Here is a 27049-nt window from a genome sequence, read left to right on the forward strand (position 1 = left end):
TTCAAGGAGCTCCGAGCACTGCAGCTCAAACACCAGGGTTTCAGCTGTGGCACAGCCAGAGCAGATCTGATCCATCCTGCACGTTGCCACCTCAATGCTTGGGATTTTCGGAGGTGTTAACCTGCGGTGTCTGACAATTAGTTAAGTGGGTCCCAGCACGCACCGCACGCACACTTGTGGCACCGTTCATTAATATCCGCACCACAGGACACAGAAGCAGCTAAAAGCCTCATCCCTGCCCAAACCCAGCCACCCCGAGTTCTTATATTTCAAGCCTGATTCAGCTTGACACACCGTGGAGATCAAAGGGACCCCGCCAGCCTGGCTGACCAGTGCTTTGACCCGTTTGTGCTCACACAAAAGATGCAGTGACGATTCAAAAGATAGTTTGGTTAAAGGAATAAAAATATGGAGGAGAAATCTTTATCATCCAGTAAGTCCGTAATGCACCACTGAGCAGGCACTGTAGATGGCCTGCGGGGAAGCCTGTAAGCACCTTTTCATCTCCCTGGCTCTGCAGCACACAATAGGAGAGAAGAGATTTCGGGAGCAGAAAGGGAAGGAGCACGTTAAGACTTAGAGAAGCTGATACTGGGATTTACTTCTACCAGACTTGACTAAGGCCCTGCAGGATACAATAAGGAGGTTTTCACACAATCCGTGTGAGGGTGCAGCAGCTAGGCACAGCTGCAACAGCCCAATCACCCTGAGGAACTGGCTGCTGCCCTCCCGTCCTCCTCATTTCCAGCATAACCAATTGCTCTGAGGCACAGCTGAACATGTCACTGCTGCAGGGAAAGCACATTGAGAAGACGAGGATAGTTATAACTTCATCATTTTCCAACCAAGAAGTCCTTCTCTGAAGGCACGACTTGACTACACAGGCAAAAGTAGTAGAATAGGAAATCTAAGGGTGATCCCATCCATTATTTTATACATTAGGCTCAGTTCCTTGCCAGTTACCTTATTTATGCTTCAATAAAGTAACTGAAAGCCTCACACGCTTGAGTACTGCTTAATTAGTGCCTTAGTTTACTGTAAAGGGCACAGGATTCATACGAGACAAAATGAAACCTCTGGCAACCAACACCTATTCCTCATTCTTGTATCTCATAACTAGTTTCAGCATGTTTGAGACAGTGACAGCTGCAGAGAGAAAGAGAGAGGGGCCACCCAGCATCAGACCCAAGGCAGATGTAATTTACTTCAAACCACTCTCCCCTCGGTGCTGGCTGGTGCCAACACCCACCATCTTTCACTCTTCAGCTGCGCAAGCTTTACCCAAAAGGGGAGGGTGATGATGCGACTTATCAACAAAGGTTGATGATTTTTTTTTGCTCTATTGATTCTAAAGTGAACTCCCAAAAACATCAAATATGATTCTTAACACTAAGGAATCCTTGAGCTGCTAGTACGATTGGGAAAGCAACAGTACTCAGGATGATTTTCCATTGCTTTTACTTCCCTTCTTGGCTCAGATTTCTACTCAATTTGACCAACTCTGTCCATCAGAAGACACCTGTAACCAATCCTGCTAGCCCTTAACTGCTTTTTTTTTTTTTTTTTTAATCTGCAAAAAGGGGTTTGAGAGGAACTTGAATAGCACCACTGCCATTCAGTCAAGTTAATGGGATAAAAATCATCATGACATCAAATGAGCAAGTCCAAAACAGCGTCAGTTTGAGCCATAAAAGGGCATGAAGAGGTGGGAAACAAAAAAAAAATAAAAAAATCCATGCTCTCTGGCACTGCCAGCATAGTGCTGACTCCCAGCCTGGATATGCTCAAAGCATTATTAGCAGGAAGGAAAATGGAAGCGTGACTGCAGCCAGCCTGTTTTATGATACACTCTGGCTCTTAGCTTTATACTTACACATTTAAGTCATAGCAGTTCTTGACATTGATCAACTCTTCAATATATTCCTTCTTCACATCTGGGAACCTTGCTTCCTGCAGTAGGAACAGATGAAGGTTATACAGGCATTAGAGGAGCTGTGCGATACAACCTAGCAACAGCAGCAAAGACAGAAATATATAGGAAATTATCTAACGTGCTCCCAAGACAGGGGCTAGAATGGGTTTTAAGAGACACCTTCTACCCATCCAACCTGGATACTGCACGTTGCTGGCTTTCCTTGCTCCACAGGATGAACACCAACAAGAAAAATAGGGGCAGTGATATGAGCAGTCACGAGCAGCTGGCCTAACAAGTGATTCAGGGTGGATGGAAAGAGGAGAGGCACACAGGATCTACACCACAAGCAAAACTAATATTTACCTTTAGATAGAAGATTAACGACTTCCAGGTTGGGTGCTGAAATACAACATTCCAAAGCAAGAAGGGGGAAGAAAAACACACTGCATATACCCACTCAAAGCACCCAGACACTAGCGATGAGATCAGAGATGACAACAAACTTTTACTTGCATGTCTGTGAAAACTCTTCTACCTTTAGCCACACAGAGCAGTAAAGGATGCTCTTGGCTTTCTCATTGGGTTTTCGTACAGGTATTGCAATTGGTTGTACCATATAGTATTTTGTTTTGCAAGACTGAGCTGGTCAAAAAACCCTGACAATGCAGGAGTATCTCTACCTGTCCATTTGTTAAAGCAAAGTCAGTGATCAACAAGGTCTTACTCTGAAATAAAGTGAGTTTTGTCGAATTGCTACTTGGAGAATAACACAAACATTTTCTCAACGTCTTTTCCAAATAGAATCAGGTATGGGATAGGGAGGAAGAACTCGGCAGGGGGAAGAGGGGATTGGTCCAGATACAGTGGGATGCATCTGTTTGAAAAACTTGTCTGAAAATAACACACACATGAAAGGCAAACAAGCCTGGGAGCACTTACTGTCTCTCTGATGAGCAGCGCAGTGAGGTCTTGGTCCTGCCCAGCAGCCCCCTGTTCTGGCACATCACTAGAACCGAGTTCGTGTGAGCCCTGTGCCGGGAACGCTGGGCCTGGCTGCTCGTTGTCTATTGCTGCCTGCTGCCCCCTCGTTTCTTCTGGGGGGTGTGCTGGCTGGGGTGAAGCAGGACCAGGAATCCCATCCTGCTGCGGCTCCGGTCTGGGGAAAGCCGGCCCAGGAGCCTCCTCTCCATAAACCCTCGAAGATCCTGAGTCTGCTTCAGGCTGCCCTTGCGGAGGAGCACAACCATTTACAAGGGCCTGGGGCTCCCCTCCTGAGGGCTGGAAGCGATCCAGCCGGCCGTTCTGCTGGAGCTCCTGCTCCGTGCTGGGTGCAGCAACTGTTCCTTCAGCATTTTGCAAGAGCTCTGGCTTCAAGTCCTCTCCTTGCCAGCCCTGGGCTTCCACCTTTTCCTCCTGTTGCGGTGGCATGTCTGCTTTCTCCAGATTAATGATTTCCTCATCGATGACAACCTGTGGACTCATCTTTAATGCTGGAAGCAAACTTGGGTCAGGCTCCAGGTTATTTGGAAGTTCAAACCTGGGGCCGTTTTGTTCAGATGGCCCGGGCTGCTGCAAGGCAAAGTTCACATTCTCATCCCTGCTTGGTCCAGCGCTGCTCTCCACCTTGTAATCACGCTGGTCCTTCTGGCAGAGCAGAGCTGACGTCTCATCTTGCAGATACGTGCCCCTCAAGGGCCCTACAGTGCGTTTGGATCCTCCTTCTCCCACAGCGTTTGCACCCTGCCACTGAGCAGCAGGCCTGATGACATTGGGACGCACAAGCTGCTGATGCTTTGGGGTCTAAAAAGAAGACAGACAAGAGTAAGTAGGAGTTTTCTACTCATCAGAATCCTTCCTCCAGATGGTCTTTTGCACCTAATCACATTTCTGATGGGAAAGAGATGGAAAGTGTGTTCTAGCAAAGAGCATAAGACATAAAATTGCAACCCAGATACCTTTGTTTCACTGGACACCATCCTCAGCCTGTCCCCAGGTGCCGAGTGTATATTTGTGATGAGAGAACACTTGGCACAACTGGGGATGCACAGGGCTTTCACACTGGAATAATTCCCAGAGCTCACCCCAATCTCCATTACACTCCTGGTATGAGAGTCTGGAAATTAGGAGCTAACGGATGGTGTATTTGCATCTCAGCAAATTCATTCATTTTAACAAACAGCAAGAACCAAAGCTCAAAATGTTGATCTCTGGCCTTGCTCCTGCCTCTGGCAAGCTAAGGCTGCTGAATGCAAGTAGAGTTTGAACACTCTCCGATACTGTTTTCAAGTAAGAAACAGAAAAGTTACCTTTACAAGCCATTTTCTCAATAACTCTGGTTATTTTAACAGAAAAGTGAAATATATTCTTAACACAGCTTACATTTGAAATTCAACATAAAATACTAAGGTTAAGCCAATGCCTTTGGCCCTCCTCTGTGTGACTGCCTGCAGCCAAGGAAAGAGATTTACCAAGTAGGCTGGCTTTGTAAAGCTGCAAAAATTCAGGTGCCTGCAACAGCCCAACAAGAATCCAGTGTTCTGAACACCCGAACAGGCTTCCTAGAGAGGTGCTTGATGTCCCCACCTGTCAGTATTCAGGAGGCATTTGGGTAATGCCCTCAATAAAAGGCTTTAACTTTCAGTTAGCCCTGAGGTAGTTATGTCTGGACTAGATTATCTTTGAAGGTCCCCTTCCAACTGAACTATTCAAAACAGCAGAGATATAAAGCATGCAAGGTTAAACAGGGCAGGTTTTGAACACCTGCATTCTAAATAACAAGTCCTTTTTTTTGGATAAGGATAGATACAGAAGGCTCTAGCTTACATAACGTATAACTTTATGATACAGCTAACAATCTAGTTCTCCCTGCCTGTGCCCAAAATACAAACACACAAACCCAGCAAAATCCCATCATTTCAACACTCATTTAATGCCTCTTAAGTAAATTACTGCAACTAGGCAGGACTCTCGAAGGAACACATCAGATATTTGCACAGGAGGTGGTTACAAAGGCCACGAATAAAGCAGCAACACGTACAAGAGTGAAAAATTACCTCTGCCAAGATAACCACATCATCATCATCTTCTTCATGCTGCTGTTCTGCTGACGTTTCCAACAACAAAGGTAATTCTTCATCCGAGGAATCTGATATCGTGATAAGACCGTCGTCCCTGCGGTTTATCCAGTCTGCAGCAAAGTCAGTACAGTTAGCTGCTTGCAAGTGACAGAGCACGAGTGCTGGAACACGTGGAAAAGCCATCTCCACGTTGTCATTGCAGCAACAAGGAAGAAGCACACAAAAGGTCCCTGGTTTCTCTGCAACGTACTGCCACAGCCACTCCTACGTCCCTCAGCCCTCTGAGCAAAAACCTTGCACAAAATACAGCTCGAGAGACCACAACGGCATGTGCATGAAGTGGTCCTGCACAGAAAGTCTTCTACCCTAAACGTGAGCACGCGTCAAGCTGCTGCAGAAACGATTCTGACTAACTCATGTAGACTTCTTCCTACTTTTTGGAGAGGAATCCTGAACATTCAGTATCTCAGGGACCGTGCATTTTCTTTCATTGATGCACAGCATGTTGTAGCAGGCAGATAAGGCTCCAGGTGCGATTCGGTGCCTTCTGAGAGTGACTTTGTGGGAGTACCTTGTGCCAGCCTGAGATAGGGCCCCTGGCCGTGAGTGCAGATGATATCCTGCTACTGGATGACAAGCCTCAAGGTTTGTCAGGAGGGAAATAAAGATGCTACTGAGCAAAGCTGCTGGAACTCGGGAAAAACATGCCAGGCAGAAGCAGAGGGTTTCTGTACTGCAACAGCAGCAAACAACCACACCTTCCCTAGGATTTAACACAACATTTTGGTTTACGTTTCCGTAATCCTGCACACAACCACTTCACTCAAGAGCTGAAAGCATCCACCAACTTTGAGCATTTATCTACCTATTTATCTACCCTTCAGACACACAGAAAGCGTCATTTTGAATTCTACTCGAAGCAATGGGTGACAGTGCATCCAGCCCTATTAGGAACCAAACCAGGTTCTTATAAATGAGGTTCTTAAGAAGGTGGAACATCACGAGTCCCTGAGACCTGCTGAAATACCTCTGCGCGGCTTGGGTGTTCCCAAGAAGTTCGCAATCTACCTTAAGGCAGTACAACACCAGAAAGACAAGAGCCAAATATTTCACGTCAGCGTAAAAGGAGAGGCTTCGTGGCTACCTCCAGAAAATTAAACAAAACAGAGCGGTGTATCACGTGGCAGAACAGCCCACGAGCAGCTTCCTGTTAACATCACCCCTGCAAGTTTAATGGTTATTATTCCCAGTGCTTGGAAGCAGAGCTGTACCGAGATAGCTTTGGAAACACACACAAATCAATGCTCACCTTTCCCTCGGTGACTACGGAAGCTGTTTAAGTGAATGACTTCTTCATTTCCACCTCTCTCTGCCATTTTAAACAGCTGCTCCCAGAAGTGTCAAGGCCCAGGCATGGCAAGCAGGCTGGAACGAGGAACTAGAAGACAAAAGAGAAGAACAGTAAGGCAAACACGGTGGCACCCTGGGCTTCCCCTGCTAGATCCCTTCTGGGATTCTCGTGGCTCTCAGGAGATGTTTTCCATGCCCAAAGGAAGGCACGTCTCAGGTCCTCTTCTGAGGGTTAAGACAGGAAGACCAGCGAGCATAATTAGTCCTGAAAAGTCCCCCAGAGGAGAATTCGGAGGCGCTCACAGCTCTGCGACCGCAGGAGGAAGGGAGAGGCACTTCTGCCCGGCCAGCCTCAGCCCCTGTGTTTGTGCTCAGAGCTGTTTTCCTGGTTCCAAGAACACAAAACCCCCACAGGGGCATTTCTGCCGGTAAGAGGAGCCAAAGCCACTTGCCTGAGCTGCCCCAGGACGCCGGCACCACCTCTGCCACCCGTGACAGCCACCCACAACCAGCATTGAGATCCTATCAGCCAGACCTGGGCGTTCAGTGCAAATCCCAGGATATTCCACCTGCTCTCCAACTAGACACCCAACAGGGCTCAAGTTCCTTCACGGGACAGCTTTTGGGACTGCTCTGCCACCCCACCTGCTCCCAGATCGGCTCCACGTGCTGGCAGAAGGCTCCGGGGCAGGATCAGACCCGAGGAATCACCACAACCTCAACACCTGGCTTCCTTTCTACGCCCTGCCAGCTCCCTCTATCACAGAACAGCTGAGTACACGTGAACTCCAAGCAGTTTGATCACTGTAACAAGAAAGGTCTTTTTATTGGGAAATATTTGCCTTATTGTTAGAGCGTAGAGGTATCTGCATTATTTACCAACGCCTAAGCTGAAAGAAAATGGTGGTCTGCTATAAAATCCTGTCTGCTAGCACACACGAGCAGCACAAATTCCTCCTCAATAATTCCACTTAACCTTCTCTGCAGGGAACGCCATTTGCAGCTAGCACAGCAGATGAAGAAATCTGTTCGGATAGACTCCGGGAACTTAAACACGTATATCCCGTACACACACCAGGAACTACTCATCACCAGCCTCAAAATATTTTAATGCAGTGTAAAATCGTGGAAATAAAAATGCATAATCATACAACAGCATCTGTGAAAAAAGGCAAAGCTCACTGCAAGGCAGTGCTGAGACTTGGGCATCTTGGTGGGAACCCGCAGGTCTCCAGCACGCACAGACACAGTCCCAAAGCCTCACACCACAGGTAATAGGATAAACGAGCAGGGAAGCAGTGTACTCCCATTTGTAGGGCAGGATTCTGGCTTCAGCAAGCAGCCCCAAAAACATCATGGACGTATTGATGCCTTGAAAAGCCTTCAAAAAACCAAGGTTTGGGGGCTGTTTCCACAAGGCTCTTCAGCTTCTGCCTTATTACAAGCGAGGTCACTCAGAACAGCACTTCAGCTGCCAGAACGGCACCAAAGTGCTGCTCTCCCTCCCTGCAGACAGGTGCTGGAGTGGCAGCTGAGGGGCTGGCTAATTGTGAGCATCCTTGGTGAAAACAGCGTCCTTTTTACGAGGGCACATCCACGTTGTTATCGTTCCATTTCCCTGGTGCTTGTGGCTAGCCACCACGCGGCCCCGCACAGCGTTTTCCCTTCCGTAGCCCTCCAAGCACTTGAGGAAACAAGATCAATATTGTTCCTGCCATTTAGGAGATGGAGAAATGGAAGCGCTGAGAGGAACAGCGCGGCCAAGGTCATGAAGCAGGGCCAGGAATAGCACCCAGGCTCTTCAGATCCAGGCGGGTGCATCCACACCAACCATTTCCACCTGCTGGTCCCCAAAAATGCTCCTCGTAGCAGTCAGCAAACCCTGTAGAGCCTCACCCCGGCTTAAGCTAGACGAAACAATGGTTTGGCAGGCAAAAAAACAACACTCAACCTGTCAAATGGCAAAGGATTGCTCCGAGACTGGCTGGGGAGGGACGAGCCTGGTCGTGAATGCCACAAATCAGCCCCTGCAGCACCAAACGGGGCAGACAGAGGCTAGCCAGGTGTCTGCTCGGCTCGGCTCTGAGCAAAGCTCAGTGGCTGGGATGTTTTTCCCCTGCAGGGGCATGCGATGAGTTAGCAGAGGTCAGTATGTGTGGGCTGGTCAGCACCACAAACGCTTGGCACAGTCAGCAAAAACATCTCCCAAACAGCTCCACTGGTGCTCTGCCCACACCCAAGGGCAATGCTCTCCCCCCAGGCAGCTCCAGTTACCTGGAAAGGAACTTGGACATCAAGAAAGAGGCCCACAAAGAGCTTGGGATAACAAACTGCTCCCCCCAGTACAAGAGAAAGGTGCTTGCACACCACCGAGAGGCTCACGGAACAGCATTAGCCACAATACACAGCCAAAGCAACATCAAAAAATAAAATAAAGGCCAAGCCTGGGAAGAGCTGGCTACGTACCACTTCTCTCTTTCAAAACAGAGCCCATAAAAACCCAGGCAGCTTAATAAAGCTCTGCTTGGGGGGTAGAAAGCACGGTTCCAGCAAGCCAGCAGTTCGTTTTGTCAATAGGCAATAGAGGACTGGAGTTTAAACAAATATCTATAAGCACGGGCCAGTTCCATCTAGTGGCATGAATACGAAGTTTGGTCGTGTTTCTAGCACCAGGCTGCCAAGACCGTGAAGTAACAAGATCAAAGCCACCCTGGGGTCTTGCCCTACATAAACAACACAATAAAAAGCAAAAGAGGCAGATGGAAAGCTGCTACCCACGCTACCTCGGTGATTTTTATGCCTATTTTTAGGTACAGAATAAGGCCACCTGTAAGTGAGCTCCGACACAGCCATCAGCTTCTTCACGATGCAGACTAGGACTGAATGCAACAATAATTTTAAATGAAAGCGACCTGAAGCAGCACACGAGCTGGGTTTCCTTCCTAAAATCTCCCACCGGCACTACAGCACAGCAAACTGCAGAGATTCAAGCCTCAGATCCTGTAACGGGGTGACACAAAACTGTTCCAATGACTTGGAGGTCACCTGCAGACAGCACGATACAGCACCAGGCTGGAGATGCGGTGCACAAAATCACCCCTCTGCTTCCCACATCGCTCCACGGCCTCAGGACGCCGCACGCCCGAGGTATTTCACCGAGCAGGAGATCAAATCCTCTCCGTTAAGGTTTTTCCTACAGCAACTTGGGAGGGAAAACCGGCATTAACGGAACAGCTACCGGAAAAATCAGAGACCATGGGGGACGTAGGGGTAACCCCGCTCTGAACAGAGGTCTCGGGCTGCCTGTTCACACCCATTTCCAAGCTAACCACACACACACAGACGTACAAACCCCGCAGCCACCGGCTCCAAGCTGGCAAAGCTGCTGCCAGGAGGTGAAGCAGGTCCCAGGTGCAGGCAGCTCGCTTACACGTGAATTCCCAAACCCGCTCCAAATCCCCGCAAGCACCACGTCGGGTATTTTTAGCCTGCCCTAAAAATAGCAGGCGGCGGTGCTGTGCATATATTTCAAGTCCCCGTGTATGCAGAAGTTTCTGGATGGCAGGAATTGGAGCAGAACTCAACCGCGCTCCCTCCGTCTTCCGTTTGTGCCGTGACGAGCATCCTCAGCTGGGGCTGGGATTTAAAGCCACAGTGGAGGGGAGAAATGTTGGAGCGTGGTTTTTCCCACTCACAGCATTTAGATCTCCAACTCCCACATCCCCAGGATGGGACTAGGCACAAAGTGAGCGCTCTCTCCTGGTTCAAGGCAACGGGACCAGACAGAAAGCACTGCAGGAGAGGCTGGAATCAAAATCCCAACTAAATGTGGGGAAAAAAAAAAAAAGAGCACCATGGAAGAGATGTCAGCAGCAAGGAGTCACTGCGTGTTTTAGCACCACCGCTGCTGCTCACCTGTGTTGCAGCAGAGCACCAGTTCCTACCTCCTGCCTGCAGGCAGCACACGTTGTCTCCTGGTAGCCTGCGAGCAAGGTGGATTTCTGCCTTGTTTCAAGCAGCTAAGACAAAGAGAAGCTGCTTCAATAATGCATGGCTCGCGACAAGCTAAGGCTCAGCCCTAAAAATGAAGTAACAAAGCCACGAAATGCACCAGAAGTGAAACGAAGCAGCCCGACCTCTTGTCAAGCATCACAGGGAGACGTTTCCAAGGGCTCTGGGTGTGCTGGGGGCTGCTCCTCCTCACGGTCACCCCCCTGCACGTGCAAGAAAACCTCTGGGAACAGCAGTGACTTCAGAAGCAGCGCCCCAGGCTGGAACGTCGTTAAGATGGACAGGCAGCCTCCGAGCTCCTCTGGCAGTAATCACAACTTCCAGTGATCTCTTGCAAGTTTTCAACTCCTCACCCTCTCTTACCGAGGAATAAAGGCGCGCTGTGAATCATACATCAAAGGCAGCCGTGTGCCCTTTTCACCACGCATGCCATTGATGCAGGCTCCTTTGATAACTGCAGAGTGCTTCGTTATCACTTCATTGACAAAAAGCAAGCCACGAGCCCTAGCACGGGGCTGCCCAGCTTTACTAAAGCCTGCTCGTGGCTGGAACAAGGCCAGAAGCGTGGCACTGCAGGGATCCGACCGCTGCTCCGCTTTTTGGTCACTTCTCAGTCCGTGGTGTCAGCAAGAACAGGCTGTAAGACACTGGGACAAGCGAGGTTAAGGAGCAGCAAGGTATGGGCTGCTTCCGTGTGTCAACGCTCCAGGGAACTGATCAGCCTACAGGCAGCAAGAGGGCATGCTTTGGGATGACTTGGGTACAAATCACTCAGGTTTTCCCTTTTTATGACTTGCAGGAAGCATTTTGTACAGCACGAGGCTTCTGAACAACCTCATCTGTGTCTGTCCTTTCATTAAGGTAAGAGTATAACTCAGCTGTAACTCCTGAAAAGCAATTAGCACCAAGTACAAGAGGAAGGAAACCCATCCAGGTTTCCCACCTGCGTTCTCCCGAGCCGTCCTGAAGCACCGTTTTGTTCTGATTTTGTGGGCTCAGGGCAGGGATAAACAGAAGAGCGCGTGCAGCCACGTGATTTGCAGCTCTGCCACTTCCAGAGCAAGCCTTACTTCTGGTTTCTTTGCCCTGAGCTCACGTGTACCCCAACCCAAGGCGGGTGAGGCTCTTCCTAACGAGCAGCACCGTTATTAAGGCCCCTGACGGCTGTCTCCGCGGACTGCCAGGTGCTCCACGTTCCTGCCACTGCCTGATGTTAATTGCAGCTGCCTCCTCTTCCCCATCAGCCCAGAGGCCAGGCAGAACAGAAGACAAGAAGCGACCTGCGTGCCCCAGGATACACAGGAGAGCGCTTCTCCAGCGCTCACACTTCACAGAGCTCTCTCCAGGAGAACGGACGCCGCGTTTCCTCTCCAAACCCTCAGTAGTCTTTATCCTTTCTTCTTTCCTTTTTTAAGGAAGCCCAAGTGTCGCTTTCAAAAGGTGTAGGAGAACAAAGCAAACGAAGGGCAACCTTTCAAGCAGTTATTTAACGAGTCGCGTGCACATCTTCGGGTTACCATCTCAGCCCAGTTTTTTATTGGGGAGGAAACCGGGAAATAAAGGAGTTTGAGGCTGCTGCTTACGGCCAGCTAAAAGGCTACAAAACCAAAACGCACCAGCAGCAAACACGGGAAGTTCAAGGGGATTTTAATTTATCTCTTTTCAAACGGTGACCTGAAGCTCTCACGTGAAATTCTGCATTCAAGGCTGGGTGAAGGCTGCAGAGGACACCTCACCTCATCTCACAGCGCTGCCGACAGCAAAAGCCGAGACTTGACCTTGAGGCGGCACAGAAGAGAAAAGCAGCGCTCTGCAGCAGCCCACCTCAGCAAAAGGGAACAAAGGTTTCTGTGTCAGCCCGCGCAGTCCTTTCAGAAGTGCTGGCTTCAAAGTTTGCCTCCAGCCATTCTTCTGCAGCGTGCAGGTGTCAAACAGCCCAGAATTGGGGACTTCCATACCGAATGCCTTCCCAGGTCACGTTCCATTTACTGCAGCCCCTTGTTTTTTGGAGACACGTCAAGCATCTGCTCCTGTCATAATTCCAGAGGTCACTGGAGGTGGCCAGAAGCTGTGCCAGCACGTTAAGAAGTGTCTCACTGCAATACCTGCCTAGGATGTTCCCATTCCCACTCCATCCCTTGTCACCTCCCTTCGTGCCGAGCTGTGCCAGGAGCTGGTAGAGCTTTCGCATGAAAAGCCCTGGAAAACTTTGCAGGGCTGGGATGTGACACCATCTCTCTTCACATGTCTGCTGTGGCATAACTGTGAGAACAGAAAGAAGATGCTAAAATAAGCTGCAAGCAGGGGGGGGTCTTAAATGGCAGCCTGAGAGCTGAGACACGGCATGAGTCCAGCCCAGAGCCAAGGGGCATCGAACAAAAAGCGCTCCTCAGCCACGATCAGGCTCTGTTTCAGAAGATGCTGCGCACCTCCAGCTGCCCAGCACAAAGGCTTTGCTTTGTGGGAACTGACAGCAGCAAAACCAGCCCGTGGTCAGGTCTAGAGCTGCTCCACAGCCAGCGTTTTTCTTTTCTGAGCCTATTACAGCTCACAAGGGCAGAACGAATTACCAACTGACCAGCTAAAAAGCCAGCAAAGAAGCACCGCGCATCAATTCTCCAGCTCCACGCTCACACAGACCCAGGAGACCACAAAGACCCAAAACTCAGCCCAAAGGAAACGAATCCTTTGCACGTGCAAGATTACGAGAACCACAACAGCTACGAGATCGCCCAGACTGAATTCAGACCATTTGCTAAGGACACGACTGCCTCCAGGCTGCAGTCTGCGTGCCTCTCCCTTGGTCATCGCAGTCAAAGAGGGGACACGAGCTGGTTTTGCCAGCCAAATTGCTGCTGAAGGATCCTGCCAGTCCTGGTCAGCTGCAGCTGGAAATCCCAGCAGCAGGGGAAGCACGAAACGCCCCGCGCTGCTGGTTTCCTGCAGAAAGAGCTGCCTTTCCTGCCTCCCCACCACGCTGCTGCTGTCAGCTTCCTCAAATTGCATTACAGCACAGCACAGAAGCAGCAGGGAGAGAAGGGAAGGCTCCTGGGCAGCAGCACTGCTGCCTGTTTCCCCCCCTCAACACGCTGAGCCCCCAACATTTCCTACCTGCCACTGGTAGGTGGGTGAAGGGCTCCTTGGAGAGGTGGCCGGCGGGTCCCTCCGGGCTAAAACGACCTGCAGCAAGCAGCAGGGAGAGGTTGCATCGTATTTGGCAGAGGGGGCATCACGTTTTGGGGCTATTTGGTTACCCGTCCGTCCCCCTGACACCTACGGGCACTCCCAGGCTTATTTTGACTCATCGGCTTTGCTCCTGAAAAGGACAGCCTCTAGAAGTCACCCCACAGAAGAGACACGAGCCCCAAGAAGCCAGCAGGAAGCCTCGTTTCGTTTTCATTTCCCTTTCCCCTCCCCAAGCAGAGTGATCAGAAGGCTCTGGGAGGGAACGGGCAGAGCTGGGCTCTGCCACCACCCAGGAGCCACCCCGAGCTCTGCTCTCAGCACGGACCCAACCCAAGCACCTCGGTCAGAAACACCCAGGGACAGCATTTCCATCCTCCCCTCATTGGGATCTTTGCCCAAATCCCAACGTTTTTCCCTCTGAATCAGGCACTGGCAGCTCCCCCTGCAAGTGCAGGGACAGAACCACTGTGCTCAGGAGCAAGGCAGAAAGGCAGCAGCCTTTCAGTCCCCAGGAATTCCGGTTCCTCGAGGACCGTTCTGAATTTCTGACCACCACAGGACACGCAGCACTCTTGAGATACTTCCAAAATCAACTCCAGGTCCTATAAAAGCGCCGTGCAGGTGGCTGAGCACACGATTAGCTCAGCTCAGCGCAACATTCCTCATTAGCTCACGTCTCAGGGCCTTGGCAAGACCTGACTCAAGCCACCAGGACATTGCTGAGGGACTTTTAAAATCCCTTTCCCTCACCTACCCCCTCCCATGTGTCCCAGAGCCACGGAGCCATCCCAGAAACCCACCTCAAACAACCCCACCTGACCTCTCATCAGGCTGACCAGCACGGGACTGGCTCTGTGTCAAAGCCAGGACCCAGGCTGTGAGCACAGAGAAACTCGGCTCCTGGCAGACAGCCAGAGTCCCAAATAAGCCCTGCGTTTCCCCCACTGGGCAGAAATCCCATTAGGAACAGCCGAAATGCCACCTAGCAGCCCGCAGAGCCCATCAGGGCAGGTGGGACACCGAGCCACTGCTTTAGGGCACGCAGCTTTCTCAGACCATTGGAGCCCCTCCTCGAAGCATTTAAGAACAGGGGCCCACGCCTGAATCCATTTAAATTCCAGCTCTAAACACCTCCAGACCAAATCCAGGTGCAGAACCCGAGCTGCTGCCTGGCAGAAGGAGCAGCACAGCTCTGACTGTCCCGAGAAGAATTCAGCCCCCGAGCTGCCTGTGCCATTCCGCGGCGAGCCACGCACAATGCCTCGGAAAAAAAAACAAAACACAAGGGAAGCCACCCATCCCAAATTAATGAATGGGATCGTCTTCCAGCAGGCACTGGGAACGTCCAGAGGGCTCCACTTCTCTCTCTCTCGCTTGGCTTTGAGCTGCTCAGGCTTAGGAAGCGGCTCCTGGCCCCCGGGACACGCTTCCTGCCTCCCTTCAGCTGCTCCACCTCTTCTTGCCACGGGACTTTTTGGCGATTTGTGTCCAATTTCAAAGGCTCCGAGGCAGGGGAGGCAGAGTCAGTTACAGGCCGGTGGCAGCAACGCCCACCGCATTCCCCAGCAGACAAAGCCATCCCCCGGCCTCCTCCCCAGGAATTTGGGAGCTCTGGGGCAGCTCCTGAAGCACAAGGCCGGGTCCAGCTGCCAGCACCCTGCTGGAAACACACCTCAGCAGCAGCAAACCTGCCCCAGCCGCTGCTCTGGGGATGATTATTCGCGCTGTGACTCCTGCAGCTGCCCCAGAAGGATGCCTGAAGCCACCCTGAGAGGAAAGCGTTGTAGGAAAGAGGGAGGGAGGGAGGCAGAGGGCGACCCGGTACTGAAACACCGCGCTGCGGGGCCGAGCGTCGCTGCAGATCGTCCTCAGGAAGCGGGGCTGAATCCTCTCCCAAAGCCTCGGGATTCCAGGCACAAGCTCCTGTCAAGACGATTGTTTACGAAGAGCCAGTCACGCCGCGCAGGCCCCCGGCACATGCAACCTATTAAGATGTTTACAACGGCAAAAGGCGGCGGAATTCGCAAAGCACCGGCCCTAGAAATGAGCAGCTCGGCTGAATCCTGCAGCTCCGAACCTAAAAGCTGTCCCCACAAATCCGCTCGCCCTGCAGAGAGCAGCTCCCACGGGAAGCCTCCCCCAGCGGCTCCAGGGAAGGGCTCTGCTGCCTCCGTGGGTGCTAAGGGAGAGGAACCGAGCGCCACGAGACGCAGCAGAGGGGCGCTGCCTGCTCCTGTCAGCTCTCCAGGCAACTTTCCGGCTGCTTTCGGGCTCGCTGGCTGAAATAAAGCAGGAGAAGCCTGCTGGGCTGTGTGGCAGTCAGCGAGCTTCAAAAGACAGAGGAAGAGAGTGTGAAAAGCAGAGAGCTGAGCTGCACTCACTGAGCATTACCCCTCAGCAATGGACCTAAAAGCACACAGCGGCTGTTTTGTTGTAAAGCAGCGGCAGCCTCAGACCAGCGGCTGATCTGCGACGCTCCACGTCCAAACCAAACCTCTCCTGACGAGCAGTAAGGATGCAGAGAGCCACGTGGATGCTGGAACTTCTCCCTGGGAACTCTGCTGCTGGTATAGGAGTTGTTCAATTCCGTTTCAGGGTCGGTTTTTAGGTGTTTGGAGAGGCTGCTGCTCACAAAGCGAGCCCAAGCTGCTCAGGGCAGGTTCCTGACTGCAGTCAGCACTCAGCCAGCCAACACCAGCACCGGGCTCCTTCAGCACCCAGCTGCGTGCCAGGAGGTCAGCGGGACATTGGGGATTTTTTAGGCTGACCTGCAGCTCACCTGCTGCACGGCAACGCAGGGCACGCTGCCTTGGTTAACTCACCAGAGGCTGGGAGCTCACTGAACCTCCTCAGTCCCACAACACTTCACCTCTGCAGTTCTAGGTGTAAAACCCCGACCTTATTTCAATCGTGGGGGGGGGAAAAAGAGAAACGACAACGGCAGAAACCTGCACCAGGCCTCCCCACACTAACACACTGCTTATTTTTGCCTTTCTAGCATTCGCTCTCCCCCACCAAACCAAAACAGCGCTGAAATCAAAACGGTGAAGGGAAAAGAGCCAGAAAGCCTCCCTTATGCAGGCAGAGCCCCCTCACACAGGACCAGAGCCCTCTCCTAGCGGGGCAGAGCCCCCGGCTGGGAGGACAGCCGTGCTCCCACAGCCCCCCCACCGCATCCAAAGGCCCCCACAGGCCCCCAGAAGGCCCGGGGACCCCCAGCAGGCCCGGGGGCGGCCAGGCTGAGCCCCCTCATCCCTCCCAGGACCCGGGGGCACCAGGGGGGGCACTAAGGGGACAGGGGAAGCCACCTCCGAGCCCCCCAGCCCCGCTGCTCCTTGAGGCGGGCCCGGGCTGAGGGGGCTGAGGGGGAGGCCCGGGAGCTGTGAGGGGGGGGCCAGGCCCGCGTGAGGCGCGCAGGAGAGCCCCGGGATGAAGCGGGCCCGGGCTTTTCCCGTTCCCCAGAGGGCTGCGGCCGCTTCTCCGCCCTCCGGTCCCGGTTCCCGACCCCTCGGTCCCGGTCCCGGTCCCGGTCCCGGCGCTCACCGCCCCCCCGCCGGCCCCGCTCCATTGAGGCGCCGCCGCCGCCGCCGCTCGGTTCCTTCCGGCCCACGTGACCGCCCCGCCCCGCACCATAGAGAGCAGCGGTGGGATCCGGGGGGGGGTGGGAGGGTAGAGCGGCCGGCCCGCCGCGCTCAGCTTACCATAGAGTGCGCAGGGGGGGAGGTCCTCCAGGGGAAGCCCCGCCTCCTTCGCGGGGGGAGGGGCTACGGGGGGAGGGGAGCGGGGTAAGGGGGGGTCCCAGAGCCACTATTGGGGTCTGGTGGCCCCTATAGGGGTCCTATAGCCCCTATTGGGGGTCTTGTGTCCCCTTATAGGGTCCCATAGACCCTACTGGGGTCCCATAGCCCCTATTGGGGGGGGTCTCGTGTCCCCTATAAGGGTCCCATGGCCCTTACTGGGGTCCCATAGCCCTTATTGGGATCCCATAACCCCATTGTGGGGTCTCACATCCCCTATAGGGGTCCCATAGTCCATATTGGGGGTCCTGTGTCCCCTATAAGGGTCCCATAGCCCCTACTGGGGGGGTCTCTTGTCCCCTATAAGGATCCCATAGCCTCTCTTGGGGTCCCACATCCCCTACTGGGGGGTCTCATATCCCCTATAGGGGTCCCATAGTCCCTATTGGGGGTCTTGCGTCCCCTATTGGGGTCCCACATCCCCTACTGGGGGGTCTTGTGTCCCCTATAAGGGTCCCATAGTCCCTACTAAAGGGTCTCCTATCTCCGATAAGAGTCCCATAACCCTATTGAGGGGTCTCATGTCCCCTTATAGGGGTCCTATAGCCCCTATTGGGGGTCTTGCATCCCCTATAAGGGTCCTACATCCACTGTTGGGGTCCCACATCCCCTATTGGGGGGGGCTCTTGTCCCCTATAAGGGTCCCATAGCCCTTATTGGGGTCCCACATTTGCTACTGAGGGGTCTTGTATCCCCTATAGGGGTCCCATAGCCCCTATTGGCGGTCTTATGTCCCCTGTGGGGTCCCAAAGGTTCAACATAGGGGGCTTACCCACACCAGGGTTACCTCTGCAGAAACCACGACCCTGATCTGATTTCATTCTCACCGTCGTCCCAGCTTTGTTTTGCAGATCCCGTTCTAGAACCCGGCCAAACCCCCAGAGCATCCCCAGGGGCTCCCAGGCCCTTTGGGGACATTTCTCCCCGTGCGGGGCCCGCTGCGCTTCGGCCGCTTGCACCCCTCACAGGAGGGTTCGTACATCCTGCAGAACGAGGCAGAGACTGGAAAACCCAACCTGAGGAATTTACTTGACCTGCCAAGCTCCTATAAAGGAGGCAGCGAATTCCTTGAGCTGTGGGATTTCTTCTTTCAATTTTGTTTTTGTTTTCAAAAAGGCCCCGTGGTGCAAGAGGCCTCCGACACACCCGATCTGAAGCAGGCTCCAGGAGTCCTCTTTTATCTTAGCTACGGCTGCAAATGAAAGAGATACCAGAAAATCGGGAATGCTTCCCCAAAACGTCTTTATTAAGGAAAACAGGAGGCAGGAGAAGCGTGTGACAGGGCACCGAAGGGCAGACAGTGCTTCTTGCTCCGTGCCATCAGGAGCGAGTTGTTCGACCCCTCCTGCTAAAACGAGGGGCAGGAGGAACCCCTGCACGTCAGTGCGTTTGGCCACGCTGTGAGGTTACTCAAATAATAAAAAATATTGAAAAAAATACTTAGCCATCTTTCTCCAGCCTTCGTGAAGGGGAGATTATTGTTTTTTTTTTTTTCCTGAAAACTGAGGTTTTGGGAAAATAAGAACAGAAGTGGACTAAGGCGGGTAAGCACAGGGCTGAACGGAGGCGTTCTCTCCTCTGGGTAAATTTGAGAAATGGGTTTGGGTTTCCACAGCTCGTCCACGGAGCTCCCACAGCTTCCCCCACCCCTGGGACACCTCTGCTCAGGACGCGGTGAGCCAACACTGGGAGAAAACGCTGATCCTCGATATTCCTGAGCCCGCTCACCGCAAACACCGGCCGAGCTTCACTGCCCTGAACTCCGGGTCTTTAAACCTAAACGGGATTATTTTTGTTAACCTTACAAAATATTTCATAATGCTACAGATTTTTTTTCATGTCAGCAATGCTTTGCCTTTGTCCTCCACCCTCACCTCCTAGCTAAGCACGGCGCTACCCCCCTCTCATTTGGAGCCCACCGATTTTCCTACGGCTTCCAGAAATACGTTAACGAAGTGGTGGACACCGAGAGTTTAAAGTTGTGAGTTTATTGCATATGTAACAAAAATGAACATGACCTCCTGGGTCCAGCCTACTATACAATCACTGTTTATTCCAGCTGGTTCCATAACCACATTAAATAGAACTAGTATTTCTTTAAATACTTTGATTTAGACATAAAATGAAACATTAGTGTACAACTTTCACAAAATAAATCTGCAATAAAAACAGTGGGAAGAATAACAAGGATAGCAGCAATACTTAAACATGACATTACAAAATAATAAATTAAAAAAATACATTATAAAGTGGTTGAGGAACAAAAAATTAACAAATTAAAAACAGATCCATACTGTGTTTCTGGGAACTTGCTGTGCCATGCGGCCCTGAACCTGGGCACTGAGGGCCTGGTGGCCAGATCACTAATTTACAAAACCTATCGGATTTCACAACCACCCCGAACTTGAACGACGTACATACTGCTGAGCGAACTTTGATTTCACCACTTGGAGCTTCGAGCAGCCTCTTCAAAGCAGGGTCTCGGCTAACATAATGCCCAAGCTGACGCTAACATTCAGAGAACAGTCTCCTTTCTTCCCGGTTTAAAACACGAGCAAAGTGGTGGTTTCCTGCATCCCTGAGCGTGTAGAATAGGCTGATGAGCAGTATCAGGGCAAGCACTGAAGGTCTGTGCCAATGGACCAGCTTTTGGGTTTGCCTTTAGGACAGGAACAAAAGACACGTTGTACCTTGTGTTTTCCTTCAGGTCTGATCCAAGACGTACAAAGGTGGAACGCAATGACAAAATGAACACCAGACTTCATGTTATTCTTTGGGCAAGTTTGAGAAGTAACAACCAGTTCGAGTGCTGGCAGACCAAGTGGGAATGAACACACAAATTCGGACAGCTGAGGTTACCCGAACAGCCCCCAAGACCTCAGAGAGTCAATGGCTCGAGCCGTGCAAACTCTTGTTTGCGTTTCATCCTTCCCTGGCCTTGAAAGCAGCCACTGGAAGAAGAACTCATCATTTAAAACTCGCACTGCCTCGCTTCTTTATTTTCTCCATCCATCCATTCAGCTTTAAGGCCTGCCTCAATTGCATGTACAGAACAATACAAAAAAGAAAAAAAGGTCTTCATCATCACTGAAGTGGCACAAAGTTGCAAAGACAACACACGACGGGAGGGGCGGTGAAGCTGTTTAAAAGAGAACTGAAATAATTAAGAAGACAGCGCCCTATGCTCATTATCGTCAGCAAGGAGGAGGTACCTTGACGAGGGCTTTAAATACAGCAAAAGACATACAGACTTCTCAAAACAACGATCCTTGCCTATTCTTATCTTGTGCATTCAATAAAACACTGACCTAGCAAAGACATCAGGAACTATCGTATGCCAACCGGGTCATTGGCATAAAGCTACTTGACCTACCGATTTCCAAATCAAGGGCCTTCACCTTCACCTCGCTTGGCTTTTTCTGAGCCAGTTGTGCTGCACGTAGAGCTTGTGTGACAGGCTTTCTGTTAGTGGTGGGCTTTAGTAGTTGGTTTTCAAACTCCCTTAGTGAAAAATCCACATGAGACTGCATGCAAAGCTTTGGGGCGATAATCTATTTCGCGTTTTTCCTATCTGACTGGTTTATTGCACATTCAAACATACTGAAAGGATTAAATACACCCTATGCACAGGTACGGCTTCGCAGGCATTTTGAAAAGCCAGGGCTGTGGGGATTCTGCTACTCAGCCCCAGACCGTACAGGTGCTCACCTGCAGACAGCTGCGTTCCCTCTCTTTCCTGCAAGACACTCACATAATTTCCTTTATTTCCCCGCAATCAGTACTGTGGAAGCTGGTCCCCAGGTGCAACAAGATGCCTGCAGAACACAGGGCCAAGCACACCGCTCCTGTACAATCTGTCGAGATGAGCACCTTCAGCCACCCTGCGCGAGTCTCACAACATGGTACAATTTTACACCTCCAACGCAATCCTCACTCCCAACATCAAATCACAAGAATTATGGTCAATGGAAACAAACGGAACTGGGAAAAGATGCCGGGATTTTGACAAGTGTCTACCTTCTGTCCTATCACAGTTTAAAGCTATTATCAAATTCAATTTAAAAAAGACAAAATAGAAGTATTCCAGTAGACGTCTTCTAAGAACAACCTCTTAACCCACAGCTGAATTTCAATACACTATTCCATAAACAAAACATCTGTTAAATGTTTCAGTAATGAAGATTTCTAAAAATCAGGCTTGCCAAAGTAAAAAGAATCCTATACAAGCAAGTCTGCTTTACTTAAGTTTAGACACGTTTGATAGATAACCGGGTCTTCCTGAAGCTGTGTTATTTGTTAGAATACTGTCTCATCTTGGTGTGCAAACTGGAAAAAATGTTAGTGATTCAGGTATTTGATTTGCTTTTGTTTCCCCTGGGAAGTCATTTTAGCAATGTTAGAGAACCAACCTTTTAATATTAGTTTCGGATATTTGAAAAAATTGCCTTATATGGCTCTCTGGAGAAATTTTATCCCTACAGAACTGAAGTCATAAATCCTTCCAATAGCTTTCCATAACACTTAAAATGTATTCACCATATAGTTACCCTTTTACCACAGCCTCCAAACAGACCTTTCAGAAGGCCAAAAACTTCAGAACAGAAGCTTGCTCTGTTGACTTAGCTTTTAGCTATTTCCATTTTGAGTCTTAGAATTTGAAGTCACACCAACATCTCGGGTAAAACAGTGGCACAGGAATCACAGCTTTGGAATTGAATAAATTTTCTCCTCGGTCTCGTCCTTACAAAGCTTCTCTGCAAGGTACTTACGTCTGAACAAACTATGGAAAGTAATTCTGCAGGAGGAAATAATTGTTTTCATGTGCAAAACAATTCGGTTTCATCCAGGACAACCAAAAAGAAATCATACAATACCATTTAAGCAATGTCCCCAATTCCTTCACTTTTCTCAAGGTGAGCCACAGCTTCCACTGAGAGCTTCCTGCTAAGGCAGAACTTGTATTTCTTTACCTTTCAGTTAAGTGTTCATACGGAGGCATCTTCTGCTAGAAGTTCACTTTTTAAACAGGTTTTTAAAATGTGCAATGCAAATTCTAGTGCCAGTCAGACACACTGCACCCACCGGACTCTACAGGGCTCAAGCTTGATTTAAGACAAACTAACCAGGTACACCTACCAGTTGCCAAGTCCTCAGCAAATCAAGCTCATTCTTAATTACACTTTGATTCTCCTATTTAAAAAAACAAAACAAAACAAAACAAAACAAACAAAAAAAAGGTCACTGACCCTATCACAATATGTGTTACAAATCTAGCAGAATATCCTGTGTATCCAAAGCCAAATGCTGAACTTGGCTGCATTTCGTTTCATGGGGGATGGAAGAAGAGGGAAGGGCTTATTGTAACAAAGAGGAAAGAGAGTTGGAAACCACCAACAAAAGCCCCTACCCCCACCCTCATCCACCAACAGTGGAAGGGAAACAACCCATCTCTAAGTTGTCCAGAGTTCTGATGCTTCAGACAGCTTAGCAGGAAGTTCGCAGCAAGCTTCTTCTAGCTTTTGATTTGGTGGTCCATGAGCTAGCATCTGTTTCCTTTGGTTGCTTTGTCACTCCACAGCAAACCCACATGTCTCTTCCACAGCTGTCAACAGCTTCTCGTAAAGCTTCTCGTATGACTCATAAGGCGGAATGTCAATCCGGTTAAAGCTAGAGGTAAAATAGCAACACGTTGCAGCACACAGATCTAACACATTTATTGGAAACAAGACAAATAAAGAAACAACAACACACAAGCAAACCCTAGATCAGCTACATATAGGCAGAATTTGTAAAACCCATGTCAAAGAAAGCCTCGGCCCCGTCGATGGCTGAAAGAGACAAGATCAAAGAAACTATTTCTGCAGCAGGAATGCCGCACTTACCAGGGCTGCATTTGGGAGGAGACAGGTGGCCGATGCAGGAGACTTGCAAATAAAGCAAGCCATCAGGCAGGCCTCCTCCCTGCTCTGCCTGCATATATTCTGTGCCTCTGCTGAAATGATTTCCTGTCCCTGATAGAGTGAGATTTCTGTACGAGAGCTTAGTTCTGTGCTTATACTGTACCAATAGCACACATATCCTACATTTTACATCTGAAAACTATTCGCTGTAATCCTAAACATGTGGAACTATGCATCTCACTATTGCAGCTAATCAACCTTGGGATAAACAAAACCCACAGATATTACCGAAAACGTAAATCAAGCTAGAACAGAAGTCAATTATTTTGCTGGCTGCGGAGTGCAGATATTTCCAAGCTAGCAGAACACACTTGGATTCATCTAGACACATCACGTGGATTAATCCACAGCCAGGACCGACAGAGATGACTACTTTAAACCAAGACAACGAGCAAGCAAGTACTGACAAACAAAGTGTTTTCATCTTACCAAGTGTGGGCTTTTGGAAGGTTGTCTGTGTTTGCATCTATTAAATGGATGGTAAACAGTCTGGGGCCTGCAGCGCCTGTAGAACCTTACAAACAGACATTCTAGTTAATGCACTTCAAAAAACCCTCATTTGTGTACACGCATTTTGCTACTTGCAAAAAGGAAAGTGAGAAAAATTACAGTTCCAGATGCAAGTACAAGTATGTTATATGACTAAATCTATAGGTCAGATCTGCAGCTAGTGAAGAGACAACAGAAGTGATGGGGTTCTTAATGACAATAAACTTGCAGCCTTCTGTTTTGGAAGGCAGCTAAATTTCACATCAATAACATTGCACTTTCAGAAATGAGGAGACTCAACTGCAAGCAGACTTTCCGTGCAAAACAGAACTATGCATTTTAATTCTGAAGATCAGCTTACTGACAGCAAACAGTTGGAACACTATCAGGAGAATCTCAACAGCCTAAAACACTGCCACCTTTTCTGGTGACAAATATTCCAATTTTCAGAAACTTACTTTAAAGTCTAATAGTTTGCTGCCAAACAATGAAGGAAACAGACTTTTCACTTAAAAGAGTTGTTCAGCTCTATAATCATGTGCATGCTAGCTAACATCAGTCCAGAAAGTTGTAAGAGACTGATAAGCTAATATTGACAGCAGTCTAAGTGCTATATGATGACAGATTTTCCAGCTTGTATCACTATCAGCAAAACAACTAAAGTGGTCACCAGCAGCTGCTGACAAATGTAAAACTGCTCTTGGGATCAAAAGTTTGTAAGTAATTGAGTTATCCAGTAACACGCTGATATTCTACAAGGGCCTAGTAAATACCACACGATTTTTATCTTTCTCCCACCACACATTAACTCGGCCTCCACATCAGTCACCTTGTAAAGCCTTGAAACCTTGAAGTGGGACACGCGTTGAACCCGTCACAAACTGCAACAGCCTTGCCCTTCTTTCTTCATCAAATGTTTCGACTGCTTGCCAGAACCACTTCACAATATTGCTATCTGCCATGCAGTGCTTTAGACGTGTGTTTGACTTCCAGTCGTTCAGGTCTATCTTATCCAGGCCTCCTATGATTAGCTGTTAAAGGATTAGGAAATGCTTTAACATTCAAAGCCGGTGCAGGTTTTCAGCTATAAAAACATATATCAAGCTATTTCACAAAGGCCAGCATTCTTAACACACTTGAGCCACCTTTTTGGTACACAGTAACGCTCCAAAACAGTTTAGAACAGGAAGTAAATCTCTCCAGTTAACCTGCAACGAAATTGAGGCTGAGGATTACACTTACCAGAACTGACATTTTCACAGGAAACTAGAGTTAAAGGCCCATTCAAGACCTGCTTTTAAAATCGATCCTACCTGGAAAGTACAGCCTATCTTTATGAGAGTGCAGCACAGACTTGGAAGAAGGCATGCCATCTGTTGAGCTACACACATCATCTCCCTGATTTGGGTTTGTCATAGAAGTGCTAATAACCAACTATGAGAAAATCCTGCTCAGTTTCTGGTAACATCCTAGCTGGTCTGTTGTTCCAGAACTGACCACAAACTACAAAAACTTTGCATATGTTTTTCTGATGTCTTTTGTGAGATCCTCTGACAAAGACTGGATGTATTACTTCAATCTCTCTTCCAGATGAAACCAGGTTGCAAAATACCGTAAAAGGAAGTCACTGATGGCCACGAATCTAGCCAGCTACCCTGGCAACAACAAATAAATGGCATACAGAAGACATCATCACTCAAAACAAAACGTGTGTCATATTCTAAGTTTCCCATAGTATCTCATATCAAGAATCACATTTCTGAGAGCTACCATTTAGCAGCTGTCTTTTTGTGCCACCAAGATAGCACCCACTTAGATTCATTTAGATTATTAGGGTAGTTGTGTCTATCCTAACTTAGATGACACTGAAATATTTAATGGATTTTTAATCTGCCTTTTCAAACAGCTAGCACAGGGAGTGCAGTAACTTTGTGATTAACTGGTATGCAAAAACCACCAGCATGAAGCTGTTTCTTCCAATATTCCAAAATGGTCCACGTTCCACAAGACACCTTCTTTATTAAAAAACAACAGATGGAAAAAGGCTATAATAAGAGTTATTTGAAGGAGTAGCATTCTATACCTCAGGATTACATGTGAAAATAACTCTGGTTCTTTTCTACACGCTCTAACATTTGTCTTACCCACTGGAAACCATGCCCTGTGTGCATATAGGAACAGCCACGTATTAAAACAGTTACCGAAGAAAACAAGTTCTGGGGTAGATAACAGGTTAGGTCTTGCCAACAATTCCTCAGCCTTTCAGTACTCCCTCTCTGCCCAGACCACCTGCTTTGAGCATTAGTCCTTGGTTACACAACACGAGGTGTTTGTCTTTCCCTTTTTAAGTAGCCCTCTCACTAACGCTAACCCAAGGAATGTCTAGAATAAAACACAAAACGTTTAGTTAAATAAATACACAGCTTTTTGGTATGCAAGCTATAATTGCGCCGTTAAATTTATTTGTTCATTTTTTAAAGGTCAGTGCTTTGTTGATCTTAAAAATTAAAAAATAATACTCCAAGTGGATAATATATATACCTCAAGTTCCTTCTGGTCAAAAGGCTTGAGGAGATGTTGAGGAATAAGTTCATTAAAACCTTTCTGCAGAGCCAAGAACTGTGCCTCTATTCCTCTCATAAATCGCCAGTTTACATATAACCTGGGGGAAGAAAAAAAAAGTCAGGGATGACAAGCTAGATGGCATTGGGCTTTTTATAGCAGAGCTGGAAAAAACTCATTTTACAGACCAACTAGCTTTAATAGACGCATTTTGTTTTATGAAAGAAGTGCTTATTAGTTCCTTTTTCCATCAACAATTAATTATTGCACCATCAACAGAAAACACAAAGTACAATTCACAACCTTCATCTTCCCAGGTCTTACAATAGCACATTGTGTGAAAACACTCACGTAATTTATGACTCAGGTATTTCCCTTTAAAATACCCATTCCATTAGTTTCACTATATAAAAAAAAAAAGTGTTCACTACCTTCTTCCTACTACATTTGCAGGAAATATTTTTGTTTTGCAATACCTGACATATTCTTTCTTGTTCTCTTCTGTCACTGGAATATTCCTGCCATTTGGTTTGAGTTCATGCTGTAAAATCCGCCCAAAAGCATTGTGCTCCACACAAAAAGTGTGGTCCAGAACTGGGGTGATATCATTCTCTCTAGCAAATGAAAAATGGAAGGTAAACTTAGCATTTTTGATACTTTGATAACTCTCTGTGCTGATGCTGACATATTTTTTTATCTGAA

The 27049-nt window shown here is 49.0% G+C and overlaps 2 protein-coding genes across 6 annotated transcripts in view; both read right to left on the bottom strand.

The window, feature by feature from the left end:
- Positions 1 to 17138, bottom strand: part of RNF216 (ring finger protein 216) — a 72905-nt gene extending 55767 nt beyond the window's left edge. The window contains exons 1-5 of one of the 2 annotated variants that reach the window (XM_082772916.1): positions 17083 to 17138; positions 6302 to 6430; positions 4969 to 5102; positions 2855 to 3715; positions 1874 to 1950 (exon numbers count right to left, since the gene is read on the bottom strand). In XM_082772916.1, the coding sequence (XP_082629042.1) occupies positions 1874 to 1950; positions 2855 to 3715; positions 4969 to 5102; positions 6302 to 6368 (1139 nt within the window). In that variant the 5' untranslated portion in view covers positions 6369 to 6430; positions 17083 to 17138. Of the gene's footprint in view, positions 1 to 1873; positions 1951 to 2854; positions 3716 to 4968; positions 5103 to 6301; positions 6431 to 13464; positions 13484 to 17082 lie in introns of those variants that run through there. The other variant, XM_082772917.1, reaches the window with a different exon arrangement.
- A 2175-nt stretch (positions 17139 to 19313) lies between these two features.
- Positions 19314 to 27049, bottom strand: part of SMURF1 (SMAD specific E3 ubiquitin protein ligase 1) — a 45978-nt gene continuing 38242 nt past the window's right edge. For 2 of the 4 annotated variants that reach the window (XM_082772054.1, XM_082772052.1), the window contains exons 14-18: positions 26824 to 26961; positions 26327 to 26447; positions 24615 to 24816; positions 23726 to 23801; positions 19314 to 23003 (exon numbers count right to left, since the gene is read on the bottom strand). In XM_082772054.1, coding sequence (XP_082628180.1) covers positions 22904 to 23003; positions 23726 to 23801; positions 24615 to 24816; positions 26327 to 26447; positions 26824 to 26961 — 637 coding nt within the window. In that variant the 3' untranslated portion in view covers positions 19314 to 22903. Of the gene's footprint in view, positions 23004 to 23725; positions 23811 to 24614; positions 24817 to 26326; positions 26448 to 26823; positions 26962 to 27049 lie in introns of all 4 variants that reach the window. The other 2 variants (XM_082772053.1, XM_082772051.1) reach the window with 1 other exon arrangement.

Source organism: Aythya marila (assembly GCF_965140915.1).
Source record: "Aythya marila genome assembly, chromosome: 15".
In the NCBI taxonomy this organism is placed as follows: domain Eukaryota; kingdom Metazoa; phylum Chordata; class Aves; order Anseriformes; family Anatidae; genus Aythya; species Aythya marila.